General features: G+C 40.7%; 2 protein-coding genes across 2 annotated transcripts; one reads left to right on the top strand and one right to left on the bottom strand.

Annotated features, from left to right (window-relative positions):
• Positions 1 to 646: 646 nt before the first annotated feature.
• slc25a24l (solute carrier family 25 member 24, like) lies at positions 647 to 7074 on the bottom strand. Its single transcript, XM_030074860.1, has 11 exons — positions 7011 to 7074; positions 6735 to 6884; positions 6490 to 6616; positions 5953 to 6040; positions 5534 to 5645; positions 5157 to 5312; positions 3311 to 3448; positions 1938 to 2048; positions 1499 to 1666; positions 1278 to 1416; positions 647 to 1188 (listed from the first exon to the last, which is right to left on the bottom strand). The coding sequence occupies exons 2-11, from the start codon at positions 6855 to 6857 to the stop codon at positions 1007 to 1009; spliced, it is 1344 nt and encodes a 447-aa protein (XP_029930720.1). The 5' UTR covers positions 6858 to 6884; positions 7011 to 7074; the 3' UTR covers positions 647 to 1006.
• Positions 7075 to 10611: 3537 nt separating this feature from the next.
• On the top strand, positions 10612 to 14760 carry dnajb4 (DnaJ heat shock protein family (Hsp40) member B4). Its single transcript, XM_030075276.1, has 3 exons — positions 10612 to 11073; positions 11946 to 12526; positions 13654 to 14760. The coding sequence occupies exons 1-3, from the start codon at positions 10863 to 10865 to the stop codon at positions 13882 to 13884; spliced, it is 1023 nt and encodes a 340-aa protein (XP_029931136.1). The 5' UTR covers positions 10612 to 10862; the 3' UTR covers positions 13885 to 14760.
• The last annotated feature ends 843 nt before the right edge of the window (positions 14761 to 15603 follow it).

The raw sequence follows: 15603 nt of genomic DNA, 5'->3' as shown, positions 1-15603 counted from the left end.
TCTACATTTTGTTACTTGTACATTGTAATTTATTTTTACATTATTTATACATTGAAGTGACAGCAACTTGTCTGATAAAAAAAAAAATGTAACATGAATATTCATGGTCTTGGATTAACTCGATTAAAGGGGGGGGGGGTCTCGTAGTTGAGACTTCATATCACAGAATCGTGACTTTTTTATTCTCACAAATTAAAGTTAATGTCTCAAACATAGAGTTTTTTTCTGGTAAGTGATTAACTTTATGTCTGAAATCTGACTTTTCCCTTCAAAATTGACTTTTTTCATACTTGTGTTTGAAGCTGCGAGTTTTTTCTTGCAGTGGTGACTAACTCAGATTTTTTAAAAAACGACTAATTTTATACAGCTGAAAAAAATGTTTTTTTGTTTGTTTGTTTGTTTTTTGCTGCACCAATAACATCTGCAAATGACATACAAATGCATGGGTTTATAGTCTAACTTCAGTCCTACTCAACAAATGCGATAGTGCAAAAATGGGAATAAGGGCATAAAAGTTATTGTTCAGTTATGTGGGAAACAAGACGAGGAGTCCTAGGTAGGAAATAAAATTTATTGTCCAGACAGTTTAACACTGCTCCCCTGTCCCTCAGCTGATACAGCAGGGCTGTCATCACATTTAGTCACAGTGGCGTCTTTCAGGTCAACCAGGCAAACAAATTCATTTCTCACAACTCATCAGCGTGTTGCATTCAGGTCCTCCCATGCATTTTTTCAGTGGTGAACTATTACATAAACTACAGGCTTTCAACAGCGTGTAGCCATAGAGGTATTAAGAAGTCTGTGTCCCCTGAAGATCACTGCAATTCAATAAATTATTTCAGACTTTCAGGATTTCAGTTATTCTCGGACACACACATCACAGTTTTCCTATTTTTCCCTTTTCTTTTAGTTCCCTGATTGCATCCCTGAAAAACTTTTTTAAAAGGCAATAGTTCAGCATAAGATGTTATCTAGTGCAAAGAAAACTATTTTGCCAAGTTAAAGACTAAGTTGAGGAGAATAGATTTTCTAGCTTTGTGGTTAAAGTGTAGTTAAGCAGGGCACACGGGACGGCCCGCACAAAACTGGCTCCCATTCCATTATAATATCCTCGAACTCCATGTCTCGCATAGATTCCAATAAGTCCTTGTAGCACACTTGAGGTTGGAGTTGAAACTGAGCAGAAAGCTGCAAAACAAGAAAGATGAATATGAGTAAAAACATGGCTGAACCCACAAAGGAAGTAAGTGTTCGATGAGTCTAAAGCAGATACAAACCCTGCGCCTGCTGTTGAGTCCTGATCACTGCCAGCGGGTAACTGGTCACCTGTCCAGAGGCAAAGGCCACAAAACTGAAGAAAAAGAGCTTGGTGTCGCTGTTGTAAGTCGGATCGTTCTTGGCCCAGGTCATGATTGACTGTAAGAATAAGAAGCCAATAAATTAAATTAGTCGCCTGCCTTTCAGATGAACGTCATCTTGGATCGCTGCTCCTGCTCACCTGATGTACCGCGCACTCCACACCTGCATAGGGGATCATACAGAGAATGCTGGGCTTGAATCCCCTGTAAAAGGAAGCTAAAGACTCATTTCTATAAATAGAGCGGGCACACTCCATCACCCCATTATAGGAGCCGGCCTGCTGCAGGTTGAGCCTCACCTTCAACACCTGAGAGAGAGAAGAGGACAGGAATTACTCACACAAACCTACATCAACAAGTAGTTCATGCATTTGTGATTAAATTGGTGTGAGATAGAGGCTACTAATTATCTCAGCCAATTGTTTAGGATAATTACACCAAGGCACCATAATTAATTCAACAATGGTATATTGATGTTTTCAAAACTGTGGAATTAAACCAAGTGTGCAGCTGCTCCTAGGAAACATAAGACAGGGCAGAAATGTTGAAGCACTCAGACCTGACAATGATCTCGGATACCTCTAAAGGATAGAAGGCAGCGTGGGCGGCAGCGCCAGAGACACAGCCCAGCCCGAACCGCTGCTGCACCGACAGGCTGTCCTGGGTCCTGCTCTGCATGTACACCTTCATCTGGAGGGAGCAGACACACACACCCGGTCACAAACTGTTGGCAAAGCAGTGTGCACAGTCTGCTGGCAAAATAAAATTCCCCGAGTTTGCATGATTAAAATGTTGTATTTCCATGACCTATGATATGTAAACCACTGTCAAATTTTCTTTCTTTTTTTTTTTTCAATCTATTGAGAACTAACTCCTGGTTTGTTTTCAAAATTTATTTCAGTTCCATGATTACAATACAAGGTCAGCCAATAACCTCCATCTGGACAACCTTTTCCAAATTTTCCATCAGACTCAGAGGACCTCTCTTCCCAGATCAGATCAGAAATCCCACCAGTCTAAACTTTTTTAAGAAGCAGACTTTACTTTTCTTTTTGGACCAGTTGAACCACTCTCACTGTCTGAATATATTCACTGGGCTTGTAATATAGTCTCTTTTACAGGACACTTATAAGAACTTAGTTATCATGTTTTTCCTTAGATTTTTCATGCATTTGTTTGTATTGGCTTTTATTTATGTCTCATTTCAGGAGGGCCACCCAAAACGCCCTTATGGCTTTTTTGGCTCCTCCTGCACATTTCTTTCTTTTTTAAGTTATTGTTTTCTCTTCCCAATCTATATATTTTGCATGTATTTTGTATACTGTTTGTATTATGCAGTTTTTATTATTCTTATTATTATTACTATGTGCAAAATAATAAACTAAACTAAACTAGGCGTATGTTTTTTACTTGACCTAAATTTATCTAAGTTTATCATTCTGTTTTAATCTGCAGAGGAGGCAAACACAATGTGAATGCAATGGAAAGCAAAAATTACATTTTTGTCAGTCACTAGCGAATGATGAATGAATTTTTTTTTTTTTTTTTATTTTAACTGACTTTCCTGTGTGGAAGTCAAAATACCATGAATTTACAGAACTTCCATGACCTGTAACAATGCTGGCAAATAATTCTTACTATTTACAATAATAATAATTGTTAGTATTTACTATAAGCATCATGGAAAACCAGTTAGGTTCGCTGCCTCAGGATAAACTGTCAGCCACAGACAAAAACATAATAATGAAGTGACTTTCAGCTACTTTCCTCTTACTGTTAAATGTCTCACTCATTGAGCAGTCCTCTGTTACAAACCCTACCCAGCTCATGCCTCATGCTGGTTAAAATAAACTCTCTAATGAGTGTGTGCATGTGTGCGTGTGTGTGTATGTGTGTGTGTGTGAGAGAGAGAGAGATAGAGGCAGCATGAGAGCCCGGCTGTCATGTCTCACCTGGGCGTAGATAAGACACTGCAGTGTGGACTGTGGCGTTCCTTTCAGCATGTTAACAGCGTTGCCTTGCCACATGGCCCGTACTCCCCCCGCCCGCAGCTCCTGAAAGCCTTGGGAGAACGCCTTGGATCCATGAACCTGCACAGCACACAGAAAACACAGTCATCACAATCCTCTAACAACAAAGAACAATAACTGTGCGGCCATCTGGACCCATACTGAGACACACTGTCACTCTGGGTTTCACAGTAAATACAGCAACACATGGTACAAGAACATCAGGAGCTCACATGCAGTGAAAAGGGACAGTGCAAAACATACTGCACAAAGTATCACGATAACACTGTGACACACTGTTGAGAATCTGTTCTTGGATTCCTTCGTCCACACAGAGGTCAGAGGTCGGGGTCGGCTGCAGAAAAAACATTGCTGGAGCTTGCACTATAAAGTGAGTGTGTCTTGGTCAAAAGCAGGCTCAACAAAGGGATTCCCAAGCATCTCGACACACTCTACACTGCCGCTCCAGGCCAGACTTTACAATATATGATGTGTATAAAGAAGGACTGGCTGCAAAACACACACACAACCACATACAATAACGCTGATCAGGTCTGGGGCTTGTTAATAACAATAATAGCTTCAGTGCACTGCGTTATCTGTATGACTCAAATGTAGAACAGATAAATCTGCACACCCAAAGGCTCCCATAGAGGATTTTAACTGTTTGCTGCTGTGTAACATTTCAAACCACAAGGTACGTCCTCAGAAGTATTCTGGATCCAGCAGCCATCCAACTGGGATAAGCAGGTCATTTTTTTTTTTTTTTTTTTTTGTTTCTTCTGTGTATGACTCAACTCTGCTGGTGCTGAATCAGGAAAAGAAACATCTTAGGTTTAGAAACCTAACTAGGAAGCTGCAGACTGGTTGGCTGATAACAGGCTATCTTTACACCTACAGAGATAACAGATTAAACCGTTTTTGGTACAAAAACAACGTTGACAACCTCTGATAAGATTAAGATACACCTTGATTCTATATTGAATAAAAAATAGCATAACATGGCCCAACTAGGGATCAGCTCCTGGCAGGGAAAGCTGCTGCTACCAAATATTGATCAACATGCACCAGCAAGCTTCCGTTTCTTTAGGGAACACCAGATCTTTCAAAATTAAAGCAAAAAATGCAAACTCTGATGGAAGCCCTCACTTTGTATATATGTGGTTATGTTTGTTTGGCTTGGTGCACTTGCCTATTAAAGAAACTAAAAATTAGAGAGCAAACTCTGCAAAATAATACAACCAGCTATGTTCTGGTTGTATTATTAGACTCATATTGCCTTTGAGGAGTTTTCACATCCTGGACACTCCCTGTCAAACCTGGAGCTGAAAGGTATGTATAATTAAACATATGTATAATGTTACACATGGCACTACTCCAGGATATCTCAAGTCTCATGCATCAGTTACGGTTCACAGTCAACATTTGCATAACAGCCATGCGAGCTTTACCTCCTGCATAACCCCCAGTGTAAAAACTCTGCAGCTTGGAGTTAATTTGCTGCTTTGGGATCAATTTGTGGAAGTGATTCTGCTTGCAAATCAAACATTACAGTTAAAAGTGAAAACAGTACTTTGGAGCAAACTGAGGTGTAGCCAGCATTAAGATGATTTCACCAGTGCCATGCATGTATGTGCTATAATCATTTATGCTTATATTGAATATGGTGCTGTCAAGTTATTGCTATTTTCTCCTCCATCCAGGACCACAACAGATGTTTTTCTGTCATCCTCTGAGGTCTGATGTGTCAGATCAAACACATCAAATGTCCCCTGAATGTGGAGCTGACCTGTAGCTGGGTCTTCAGGCGGTCGATGGGTGCTGTCACAGTTCGGGACACGGCGTCTGCCAGTCCTGCCGCCGCAACAAACCTCGACATCCCAGAGCCAGACTCATCCTCGGGGAACTCGATGGGCATTGTGCGGCTCTCACCCACATCAAAAACCTGCAGCCAGAGGAGCCGGGGAATTGTATTGTGTCACCCTTTGTGGTGCCTTAATTTCTTTTGATTGCAATAATTATTCATGCTTAAGCAAGCAGTCATTTCTATTTGGTTCTTAATGGAGGAAGGGGCCTTAATTATCACTTTAAAATGGATCTGACAAGTGTCAAGGTTCTCATCATCATCCATTTGACATGAGAGGGAACAATGCAGGCCGTTCTTACCAGACTGTGTTTCCACGAGGACACCAGCTCCCCTATGTTGTCTGCAGGGTTCAGGATGACATGCTGCAGGAATTCGCCCCAGTCCACCGTCATCGAACTGTCCTTATCCATCCTAGAGGTGGCAAACACATGACCGCGGTTAATATCTAGTGTTTGTTGCGGCATTTCATCACAAAACAGCTGGAAAGAATAATGTTCAAATGCAGCTCTGTGTTATTTTTAGTCATGGGGATCACATTGTGTCTGGAAAAAAAAATCTATTATTACCATTACACAGTTATTTTGCAAGCACTTGTGTGGTGTTAGAGTGAATAAGTGAAAAGTGCCTCAAATTTTGAACCCATCACTACATTGTTATTAACGTTTTTTGTTCCATTGCAGCATTTATGAGGGAATAGGAGTGGGCAAAGGAATCTTACATTTGTATTATTCTTTTTGCATTCGGCTTTGATATGACCACTCCTAACTCCTTAAACAAATGTATGATTTCCTCCTGGTCAATCACCCCTGATCAGAGAAGAGATGGATAGGATTACACAGAGGTATATCAGCTGATGGGATTGATTTCCAAACCATTCTCTACACTACTGATAGAGCCTTTATAGTTCCTGGGACAAAGTTGCAAAATATTCTTTATGAGTACAAGGTTCGTTGTCTGTCTGAAGTACTGCACAGTGTATTGTGTACTATAAACATATCTTCAAGGGGCATGTCTTTCTCCTATCTGTGACCTTGAAAAAAAAACACATTTTTTTTTTGCTCTGAAATAATTCACATTTATCATATGTACCCAGGAGCAGACATTTCCTATCACAAGGGAAACTCAATATACACTTTGAAAGACAGCAAAGTAAAATAACACTCTTATAATAGTCATACAGGGAGTAATAGTGTGAGTATATAGTGATATTTTCATATGAGGTATTTTTTAAATAAGCCTAAATTTCTACACTCACCGCACTTGTTCTTGTCAAGGTCATGAAAGCAAATTTTCCATTTCCTCTCTCGGTCCATCATGTAGCTGAGGAACTCCTTATAATCCAACCGGCCGTCCTTGTCTTGATCATAACTATCAACAATACTCTGCAGACAAAATTGAACATTTTTTATAATTTAAAAGGTTTAAGGTGATGGTGACTACTTGAGTGGATTAATGAGGGGAGGAGGGTGTGTGCCATCCAGATAATTATGAGATCATTACCTGAACCTTGTCATCCACCGAGAGGATCCCGTGTTTCCTCATCTCACCGTGGAGCTCTGCCACCGACACGAAGCCATCCTGGTTTTTGTCCAGCTTATCAAATAAATCGCGGAACTGATCCATGGCTCGTTTGGGAAAAGGAGCCACAAACTGTTTTGATGAAATGAAATTTAATGAAAGCTTATAGCTTCTGAGAATAAAATGCAAAGTGACTCACAGCTGCATGTGCATAAGGGGAAAAGAGGAAAAAGCATGCAAAGTCCCCGTGGGATTAACCTGCAGCCCCGTGCTGGCGCTGAGTCACTGGCTGCGTTTGGGCCGCTGCAGTGAGGAGTGCTTCTGGCCCGCAGGACGCTCGGCAGCCCGCAGTGAAAACCTAATTTCCACCGCAGTCCAGCAGGTGGCGCTGTGGCTGCAGACAGATGACAGTTGCCGCCATCCATCCTCACGCTCCCTGCTGTGTGTTTGTGGAGGATACTGACTGAATTCCCAGATTAAGAATTAGGATGAAGGAGGGAAATCTGTGCAAAAAAAAAAAAAAAAAAATGTAAACTGGAAATGGTCTGGACGTGTGTGTGTGTGTGTGTGTGTGTGTGTGTGTGTGTGTGTGTGTGTGTGTGTGTGTGAGAGAGAGAGAGAGAGAGAGAGAGAGAGAGATCCCCAACCTCCCAACCCCACCTCACACACACGCACACACAAACACGCAAACACAATGATGAACTGGAACAAAGGCTAAAAATATATACACTCACTGTCTTTGCACACACACACACACACACACACACACACACACACACACACACACAGCTGTCTCCCCTGTCTGTCATGTCAAGTTCATGAGTTCATGTTCATGTATATATCATGAGTTACAGATCCTATAATATTCCAGTGGAAATATATATCTCATGGTGTATTTTATCATCTGTGGTATGATTTCCCTGTAATATTCCTACATGGGCCCATAGTTTTGCTTTGGTAATGACTGGAAGTTAGAGGAAATTTTCTGGAGTTGTATTTATTTTATTTTTATATTTATTTACTTATGTATTTTGCTGGGGTTCAGCTGTCACTGTGCTGTGTCATGTCGTGTTTATTATAAGTTTATTGCAGGACAACAGGCAGGAGTGACATGTTTCTTCACCTGGATGGTTTCCACAGGAGCCCGTTATGGTACATGACGTGCCTCGGGCTTTGCTTTCTAGAAAGAACCCCTGGATTCCGGAGCACAACTGCGTCAATCAATCAGGGGTAAGGCGCAACAAAACCGGAAAACAACATGAGTTACCTTCAAAATAAATGCACTTTGGAGGTAAGACACAAATTAATAAAGATCAGAGGCACAAGAGTAAAAATCACAGTTGTGTTTTAAATCGCTCTTACGCAAGCCGTGAATAGGTGCAAAAATATTTCAAGATTTCAAGATTTATTACATTGAATAGGACAAGCAATATCATGCCACAGACCTGCTCTTTTGTTTAACCTCGATTTACTGTATTTTATCCCAATTTTGTAATTTTTGCAAACAAATAAACATCTGGTGTCTACAGTTAAATCTACGCCAGTTTTTGAAGGGTTTACCAGATTTAGTTTTACGGTGTTGTCCCTGTATGTAATTTTTTCTTAGACATGGCATTTGCACAAAGTCACCATAGTAATAATAATTAATAATATGTAAATAAATACAATTTAATTGAATCAGGGAATTAGATAAGCTACTCTTTGTAGAGATACACCACACCACTTTGTTTACTAATGTTAAAGATGAGGCTGGGGGAGAATAAAACCCCTCAGGTTCATGCCAAGACTAATAACCAGTAAAGTCAATGGAACACATTTAAATGCCTGTCTTGGATCTAATGTTTTGATCTCAAATGCACTAGAAAAATGGAGTAAAACGCATTTATATTTTGGGTTATGATGGTGTAAAATATTTGTCCTGAACTTCTGAGGCATTTCTAAGTCATATTCCTTTGAAAACTGAGTGGCATTCCTTATTCTTTACCACAACATTATAACAAAGTGGGGGGTCTTCCCATTGGAAATTACATAGTCTCCCTTTAATTATGTATAATTCAGTGAGATTAAAAAAAGAAAACAAACATAATATGAGTTATTAAGATATTACTGGCAATGCAAAGCTAGCACCTGGCCCTTTGCCCCTTGATGCCCAAAGTGCCCTGTTGTCAAGGTGATATTTATTTATTTTTATTTATTTTTATTTTATTTTATTTTATTTTATTTTATTTTATTTTATTTTATTTTATTTTATTTATTTATTTATTGTAAGTGTGTGTGTGAAAGTCTGTCTGTGTGGCCCAAAATAAGAATAATTTAGATCTACCTTGGTCGGTCACATGATCCACGACGTGCCCTCACTCTGCCCTCACTGCCCTGAAGTGACCAGACATGCCATGTAGCTATTAAAGCTGCTAGTCTCCCGCAACCGAAGAAGACCCGAGGGAGTAAACAACTGGTGAGTAGGTTTTGCAGCGGTGAAGTGAAGTGAGCAATGAGCATCCTCTGTGTCGTCTGTGTGCAGAGTCAGACGAGTGAGTGAGTGAGTTAACCACACACAGCGTGCTGCGGGGAAAAAGTATGTCAGGCTTCTTTTTGTTTCTGTATGTTTCTCTTATCATGGGCAAAGTGCATTAGAGAGATGTCATGTATTATTTTACTCTCAAGCAGTGTTTTTCCTATGTTTCTAGAGGCAATGAGGCATAAACTATGTTATTTCACTAAAACTATGCAATATGCATATTCACATAATTTTGGACTATTACAGTATAAATACAACAACAATAACAATAATAATTAGAAGAATTTGAATTGTGATTTTCTCAACCTCTCATTTAAACATATCAGTACTTGTTTGTTTATAACATTTACACACAAATTAAATATAATATGCATACAAAATATTTAACTTCTAGAACCTTGCTGTCTTGCGCAAAGCGGATAGTCAAACTGAATAAAAGCACAAAAATATTTAAATACATCATTCAATTATTTTTTACTTTATTATTAGCACTAGGGATAATAAAGGGCAGATTATGAATGGATTAAATTCGTGGCTATACAGTACAATTTTTGAAAAGGTATGAAATGTCACTGTGATGATCACATAACACTTGTTTAATCAGCTACTATCGCTCCCATGCTCTTTTTAGTGTCTACACTCTCAGATCAATACAGCCCACCTCCAGCAATATCAGCAGCAGCAGGCTCCTCACCAGCCCCTTCAATAGAAGCTGTTCAGTGTACCTCATCAGGTAAAACATACACTACTTTTGCTTTGCACTGGCCTCTAACAAATATATGAGGTGTCAATGATATGGTATGTTGTGATTCCATGTTACATTCTTCATGAATATGGGTTGCAACAATTCAACCAGTTACATTGTGAGGTATGTTTCTGTATGGTGTTTCAAATTTGTGCTCCATGTGCCCCCTTTTAACTTTGAGCACCTGCCCCTCCAAATGTCTCTGCACGACCCTGGCAATAGGAGTGTTATTAATAGAAAATAATAATACAATTTATTGATTAATTTATTTGTGGCCTACTTTTGAAAGTGACTAACTTGCAAAATGCTTCACAAGCAAAGACTGACAAAAGACAAATTGATAAAACAGAAACAAGATAAACGGTGCAATATGTGAAGTAAAAAAAAAAAAAAAAAAAAAAGATAAATTAACAAATAAATGAAATCACGTTTTTTTTTTTTAAAGGCTACCAATGATAGTGAGTGTTAATAATGTCATTGCACATGCATGACGGATGTTAGACTTCTGCAGGTGATCATTTGCCAGAACTGAAGATGCTGAGATGTGAAAGTCTGACCGGAAGCAGAATTGTTTCCTAGATCGGGCTTGACGCTGGCGCTGTGGACGCAGGGGAGGACGCAGTGGCTATTTAAAGAGGGTCATCCAGTCTCGGATAAATAACACAGGGTCCACAGCGGTGACGAGCCGCCTCTAAATGGTCATCACCCCCTGCGCTGCTATTGTCCGCTAGAGCAGACCGCCGCTCCGCCGGACAGCCGCTGCGCTGGAGCTGACAGCCGCCCGTCAACCACACAGCCCGATCTGCTCTTCTTCACCGGGGCTTTTGTTGGGGGGGTGGGCTGAAAAATGGGGAAAGATTACTATAAAATCCTGGGTATCTCTAAAGGAGCTGCGGACGAGGACATCAAAAAGGCTTACAGAAAGCAGGCGCTGAAATGGCACCCGGACAAAAACAAGGCTGCAAATGCTGAGGAGAAATTTAAGGAGATCGCCGAGGCATACGAAGTCCTCAGTGATCCTAAAAAAAGGGAAATATATGATCAGTACGGAGAGGAAGGTAATGTAAATATTGTGTGCTTTTGCATCATCACTGTGGGTTTGACGGGTGTTCATTTGCCTTAAAAATTTTTCCTTATAATAAACCCGTGAGACATCAGGCATGTTAAAAAAAAAAAAAAAAAAAAAAAATCCCTGCTGAATGCAAAATAGAATTGGCTGTAATTCAAGTCACATTCTGTATCGAGAAGCAGGCCTAGACATCAGCTGTTTGGCAGACCATATGCGCTTACATTTCTTTGCGTTTTATGATGAGGATTTCTCCAGTTTTTATTTGCTGCTCTGAGTCCCGTTATTCCTGTTGTGCGGGAAATAAAAGTCTGCACCTTCCATATTCCCCCCAAATGTGGGTGGTGTTCATGGGGGGAAAAAATCCATTTTCTTCCTTGAGTCAAAGCCCAGTCAAAGCCCAGTTATGTTGCATTGTGTTATATAGTGCAAAGATGCTGTTGTATGTGATCTTAAAGCTTTTATTTCCTGATGGAGGTTGGTATTATCAACCCCTCTCCATATTCATACTGGATATTGAGGGGGGAAAAATCCCAGTTCAGCCAGCCAACACTGACGTGGTAATTACACATTTGTACTGACATATTGACAGTTGTATAACAATATAGGCTTCAGTATATGCATAACAGGGGGACAGTCATTACCTAACTTCATTGTTAAATCGCTCCAGGATGTTCTGTTCTTAGCATTTTGTCCATGAAGGATTCAGCCCCCCTAATGTCCTTTTAAAGTGCACCATAATCTTGTGCTGTCAGTCATTTTGCACAAGTAGTCATCACTTAGATGGGTAGATAGTCCATTCTGGCACAAAGCTCTTCAGTTTTAAAATGTCATGACTGATGAATCATCTCTGCCACCCATCAGGCCTCAAGGGAGGGAACGGGCCCACTGGTGATGGACAAGGCAGCAACTTCACCTACACCTTCCACGGGGACCCGCACGCCACCTTTGCCACGTTCTTTGGAGGTGCTAACCCCTTTGAGATGTTCTTTGGGCGTAAGGCCAACGGGAGAGATGACGAGGACATGGAGGTGGATGGAAACGACCCCTTTGGCTCCTTCACCAGTTTCAACCTGAACGGATTCCCTCGTGAGCGGCACGTGGGCCTCGGAGGGCAGCAGCGGCGGAAGCAAGACCCGGCCATCCACCACGAACTGAGGGTCTCCCTGGAGGAGGTTTTCCACGGCTGCACCAAGAGGATGAAAATCTCTCGCAAAAGGCTAAACCCGGATGGCAGGACCATGCGCACTGAGGATAAGATTCTCACTATCGAGATTAAGCGGGGCTGGAAAGAAGGCACCAAGATCACTTTTCCACGGGAGGGAGATGAGTCGCCCACCACCATTCCTGCCGACATTGTTTTCGTCATCAAGGACAAGCCACACCCACACTTTAGGCGGGAAGGCTCTAACATTGTGTATCCTGTGCGGGTTAGCTTACGACAGGTGAGGCATTTTCTATTTTGGCCCGCATTCTGACTAAGCATCAGTGTAGTGTACCAATATTAATAGCATCTGATAGACACATTAGTCACACACGAGGCAGATTCAGAATAACCTTAAATCTGCCTGCAAGAGATGCTTTAATGCTCATGACTTTGAAAAGCCTGGCCGAAATCAATAAAATGTGGGCAGTCTTCAGGCCAACTTGTTCTGCCTGTCAAGTGCAGGTGCACTGAATGAGCATAGTATTGAACTTCAGGCACTTTGCCTGTCTAGTTATGTAATTTGGATCATGAACATTGAGAAATAGGAGCTGTATCACCAGGAGGGCAGAGAAGCAGAGGCCTGCCCACGCACACACGGTGCAAGATGTACTTATATGGTCTCTAATGCTCTCAATGATCAGGCCCAGATCTCATCACCTCTTCTCTGAATAGTTTGACCACTGTACGGGAACAACTGCAGATCTGCTCTGCAGCATGTCCTGGGATGTTGACATGAGTCTGACATGAGTCATTCTGTGAGAACAAAAGACAAATTAAATAACCTTTAAATCACATTATAGACTTCCAATCCCAAGAGGCCCCATTCCTTCTCTGAAAAGGAGTGATATTCAGCATTTGTTCCAAAACATAACCTCACTAAGCATAGTAAACACATTTGTGACCATGAATAAGGAATAATTTTGTATGATTTGCAGTGTTTATGGTTCTGTACACATAAACGGGTAGAAAATTACCATATAACCAAAAGGGATTGTTGTTCAATCTAGTTCCCAGCCATGTTGAAGCTGTTTGCACTGATGGCGCTGATAAAAAATCCCAACCAAATTGCATAAGTTATGTCATGTTCCTAACTAATAATTAGCAGCAGAGAGTCTTTGTTGGTGCACTTAAGGTAGGAGTAGAACTTAAGAAAGCTGCCATTTGTTAAGGAAAGTATTTTGCAAGGAGCATAGCAACTTGTACACATTTTATTTTGAGCCCTCATGAATCTGTCCGTATTCTGATATAATGGGGAGGAAAATCCAGCATTACGTCTGGCATAGGAACTGATTTGTGCATGCTTTGTTGCATTACTCATTCTCTTCGTTGTCATAATCTCTGACTCCCACGTTCATGTCTTTGCAGTCTTTGTGTGGATGTTCGGTAACCGTGTCTACGATAGACGGGAAGACGTGCAACATGAAGATCACGGATGTCATCAAACCTGGCATGAGAAAGACAGTTGCGGGACAGGGTCTCCCCTTCCCAAAAAACCCTGAGCAGAGAGGGGATCTGGTGGTGGAGTTTGATGTGAACTTTCCTGAAACTCTGCCTGGCAATGCTAAGGACGTCCTGAAGCGGCATTTACCCGCCTAGGAGGAAGGGCATGGACAAAGCAAAGGGTGACATCCACATGCCAGCACCCACTCACTTTACCAGGCACACACACACCCACACTCACACACACACACAAACCCACAGAAGGACAATGCTGACAATTCACAGATGGACCCCCTTCTGAAGAATGTGCAATTTCTATTTTTTATGTATTTGGTGTTTTTATAAATACCGTGCATGCCGCCGCATTGATATAAGTGCAAGTAAAAGGTTGCTGAGGTTGGTGATATCTGAGAGTAAACATTTTATGTATGTGGACCTTAGCCACAATCGCTTTATCTTTTTTATTTCTTTGTGTTGTTTGTGTTGGATTTGGAAGGATTTGGCAGTGAGTGTGTCTCCAGTTGCCAAACAACCCCAGTAAACTTGGGAAAACTGCTGTGCAAAACAGCATGTTCTCATGCTTTTATTTACATTTGAAAGGCTCCATCAATGAAGTCTGTTACTTGTTAATAGTCTTTAACGTTTATTTTCTCATGAAGAGATACAAGTCTCTAATTGGAGGCTGACTTAAAGCTAAAAATTAATGTATACCTTATAAAATGGTGGGAAACAGAGGAAAAACAAAGCACTTTCTCATAAAGTTTTGCAGTAAACTTTAGCAAAGTTTCTCTGAATCATCTAAATGATCTCAGCTGGATCATTTGTGAAAAATACATATGAAGATACTCTTGGACTTCGAGATAAATATTTCCACATGAATTGATCTTGAACTATTTCAGAGTCAACTCGAAAAACAACAAATGTATATTTTAACATTCAAATGTGAACATTTTATGGCTGTTATGACTTAAACCAGTACCTATGTGCAGAAATCAAATTAAAAATATATTGGTTGAATTTCTTCAGCACTTACTAATGGCACAACTATGAATGTGTAAATATAGCTCTCTGGTTTCAGCTGCTGGCTATGAGCTGCCAACACAGAGCCCTGTGCATTTTCCCACCAGGGGACGCCACATCACTCATCACGGGACAGGGGCCCACACAGGGGCAAGCCCATGTCCATGTGAGACAGGAGGGGCCCCACTTGGCTGCCTGTATTTGCACACATTGTTTCTCAAGCTCACAGTGTCAAGTATAGCATTTCAAGCCAATAATAACTTACGCTTTGGGACTCATTTAAGCCATAGATAAGCTGATATTAAGTGATATTTCCATTTCATATAACAGATGAGTATTTTATTACCCCTCCACCAGGGCTTGAAAAATTATCTATCTGTCGTTTACTTTTCATGTTGTAGACGTAATCTTCAGTCTTAGTTTATTGGCTTAGTACAGAAAATTAGATGCATCCAGGTCTTTAAGTGCTGAGAGTGTTCCTGTTGCATGGGGAAGCATTTTAGACATACAGTCATGAGTAAAAATAGATAAATGCACATATATTAGAGATTAGGTAAAATGATATGTGGGTCACTATAAACCATGAGGGCAAAGGGCAAGACTGCCTACATGGATTTGACCTGGGCTTATTACTAGTGGACTTGTGCTTAGACTCTTCTTTAGCTTGACATGGTGTTTTAAGGAAGAAAAAAAAAACATAAAGTATTACATTTGTGAAGAAAAAACAATTTTTTGTTTATTTTGTTGTTTGTTTGACTCATGATGACTCATGATTATCATTAACTGGAGGTCATACTCGACCAACCTTTTTATTTGCCAGTACATCACGGCTATAAAACTTGTCATTTCTCAAAA

This window comes from Myripristis murdjan, chromosome 17 (assembly GCF_902150065.1).
Source record: "Myripristis murdjan chromosome 17, fMyrMur1.1, whole genome shotgun sequence".
Taxonomy (NCBI): domain Eukaryota; kingdom Metazoa; phylum Chordata; class Actinopteri; order Holocentriformes; family Holocentridae; genus Myripristis; species Myripristis murdjan.
Note: the sequence above shows the minus strand (reverse complement) of the source record. Positions and strands in the feature narration are given on the sequence as shown.